The 2,541-nt window shown below is 51.1% G+C and overlaps 1 protein-coding gene across 1 annotated transcript in view; it reads right to left on the reverse strand.

Annotated features, from left to right (window-relative positions):
• LOC103599427 (SPARC-related modular calcium-binding protein 2-like) overlaps positions 1–2,541 on the reverse strand; it is a gene marked incomplete at its 3' end in the record, with an annotated part of 81,423 nt that overhangs the window by 918 nt on the left and 77,964 nt on the right. The window contains exon 9 of the mRNA XM_008583537.1: positions 969–1,155. Coding sequence (XP_008581759.1) covers positions 969–1,155 — 187 coding nt within the window. The remainder of the gene's footprint in view (positions 1–968; positions 1,156–2,541) is intronic.

Consider the following 2,541-nt stretch of genomic DNA (forward strand, 5'->3'; position numbering starts at 1 on the left):
TTATTACCATTCCCAAAGCAGGGCTCCCAAGGAGACTCATTTTATTAAATAGGCAGACAGTGGATGGGTTGAGCTTGACCTTGGTGAAAGAGATATTAGTTGGTTACCTGTGCTCTGAGCCCCTGGAATCTACATGGGCGTGTTTCCCCCTCTAAATGCCCAGTAGTTATACTTGAAAAAGTTGGGGAAAAATCTAGGAAGCATCAAGATATTCATGCCTAGGCACTAGAGCAAAATCAGGGGCTAAATTTAATAACATTTGAGAGACACTATTTTCATATATGTGTAAACTATTTTTATGTAAATCTAGGAAAAATCAAAGGCAAATTCATATTTTAAAAAGGTGCAAAACATCCCCACTCATGTCTACACTCTTTCAACAGACAAACAGCTCCCATCCTTCAGGTGCTATCATGAAATTATTTGTTTTGCTCTGACTCACACAAAACATCAGCTAATAAGCTGTTTTCATGTCTCAGACCCTGGAATAAATCTTCTGTCTTGCCTTCAGCACACCCCACTGTTGGCTGCTACAGAAGCCATTTGGGGCGATCGGTTCTGCGGTTTATTAAATGTTTTGCTTCCTTTGCCAAAACCAGGAGCAAAAGGAAGCCCCATTTATACTTGATAAATGCCACGTCCCCGCCACGCTGCCGGAGCTGTGTTTCAAATTTCCATCACGCATGAAGAATGAGGTGTGAACATTACCTAAGAATGTCAGTTTTTACTGCTCTCTGCTGTCGCTCACGGTCACTGTCTGCTGACCATCACAGACAGGGTATTCTCTAGATTCTGATGGCCAAAGCCACTAGTTTTTACAGGCAACCATGCACAGAGATCTGAGAACGTGGCTTACGCCGTCTAGGTCGGGAGGTACTCGTGGAAACTGTGGGTATGTATGGGGGGTGGGGACTTCCCAACTCTCGTGCTCCAAACTTCCCCTGGCCTGTACCATGCAAGTGCTTTACCTGGTGGATGTGCCAGGGATCGGGCGTCCTGTGTCCACCAGGACACACCAGCAGTAGCCTGTGGAGGGGTGGCACTGCACCGGCTTGTAGAGGCCACCGTGAGCACACTCAGGGATCACCACGTTGTCATTCTTGGGCTGCTTGGCTTCCTCGAGGGCAGACTGGTGCTCTTGGTCACAGGACGACACTGGAGTAAAGAGGAGAGGACAGTGGGTGAGCAGCGAGTCATCTCCTGCATGGAGGGTTGAAAGGCATGACTGATGAGGCACAGAAAACTGGACAGAGTAAGGGGCAGGTCACTGCAGGGCCAGGAGGGTTGACAAAAGTGGAGAGGGGCAAAGAGGAGAGATTCGGCAGCCTGGGTGGTGCTCTGCCTCCTGGTGGGTCTGACGGGCTCGCGTGATCACAGATCTGTCAATGGTGTCCGTGGAAAGGATGGACACGCTTTCCTTAGCAGACAGTGCTGCTCACTGGTCGGCACGGGCAGTTGTCCTGGACACGCGATCCACAAGTGGACCTGCTGCCTGCATGACTCCGCAGTGCCACAGGTTAGAGCCAGACCTGAGCACAGGAACGATCTTCCCTCCACCCCTCAGCCACATGTCAGGGAGGCTGGAGATGAGTCAAGCATGCACGGGGCAGGGACTACTACCTTGGGCGATTCCCTGGTGTGGCTCCCGCCCACACCCTGTCATTGTTCACACCCGCCCATGAGGGTGACTTGGAAGGAAATATCCGCTTTCGCACCCAAGCCTCCCTAATCCAAGCAGAACAGGTTCTCAAGGTCTAAAGGTGATCAGCCCAAATAGTGGGAACCTCGACTGCAATATTCCTCAAACAGACAGTGTTACTGGAAACTAGTAAATAATAATAAAAAGAATAACAATAGCAGGCATTCTTAGTTCTGTGTGCCAGGCACTGCACTGCACGAGTCCTGAAGCTCATTCACATGAAACAAAACAGCGACTTTGTACAAAGGCTTACATCTGTCTATGTTAATACGCTCGGTTTCTCCTTATGTTTACACACGTCTAACTTACCTCCATCTTCTGCCCAGTTAAACCAAGAACGCCTTAGGACAGACACACACGCCTCAGACACACACACGCGTGCACACTCACACGCACACGCACGCACACTCACACACACGCACACGCACGCACACACACACGCTCACACACACGCACATGCACACACACATGCTCACACCCTCCTGACTAGCCCCGCCCAGGACACAGATCAGCGGGCACCTGGGAAGAGAAGGGCGTCCTGACCTGTGGGGCAGCCGCGGGCAGAGCCTCTCCACCAGGCTGAAGGAAACACCTCGTGATATGAAATCACAGGCAGACGCGGAGGAGAGAGCGCCCAGATCGGAAGTGATTTCCCATAAATTGTGCACTAAGCCTGCTTTGCGACTGGTGCACCACAGTTCGTAGCACTTTTTGACCGTAAATGTGGTATCAAACAGGTGGACAACACAGGAAGCTGACAGAGCTGGTTCTGTGTCAACACCGCCACAGCGAGGGGCACTCGGCGCAGCAGAGGAGTGACAGTGCCCACGGGAGCGATTACC

This window comes from Galeopterus variegatus, unplaced genomic scaffold (genome assembly GCF_000696425.1).
Source record: "Galeopterus variegatus unplaced genomic scaffold, G_variegatus-3.0.2 Scaffold2958, whole genome shotgun sequence".
In the NCBI taxonomy this organism is placed as follows: domain Eukaryota; kingdom Metazoa; phylum Chordata; class Mammalia; order Dermoptera; family Cynocephalidae; genus Galeopterus; species Galeopterus variegatus.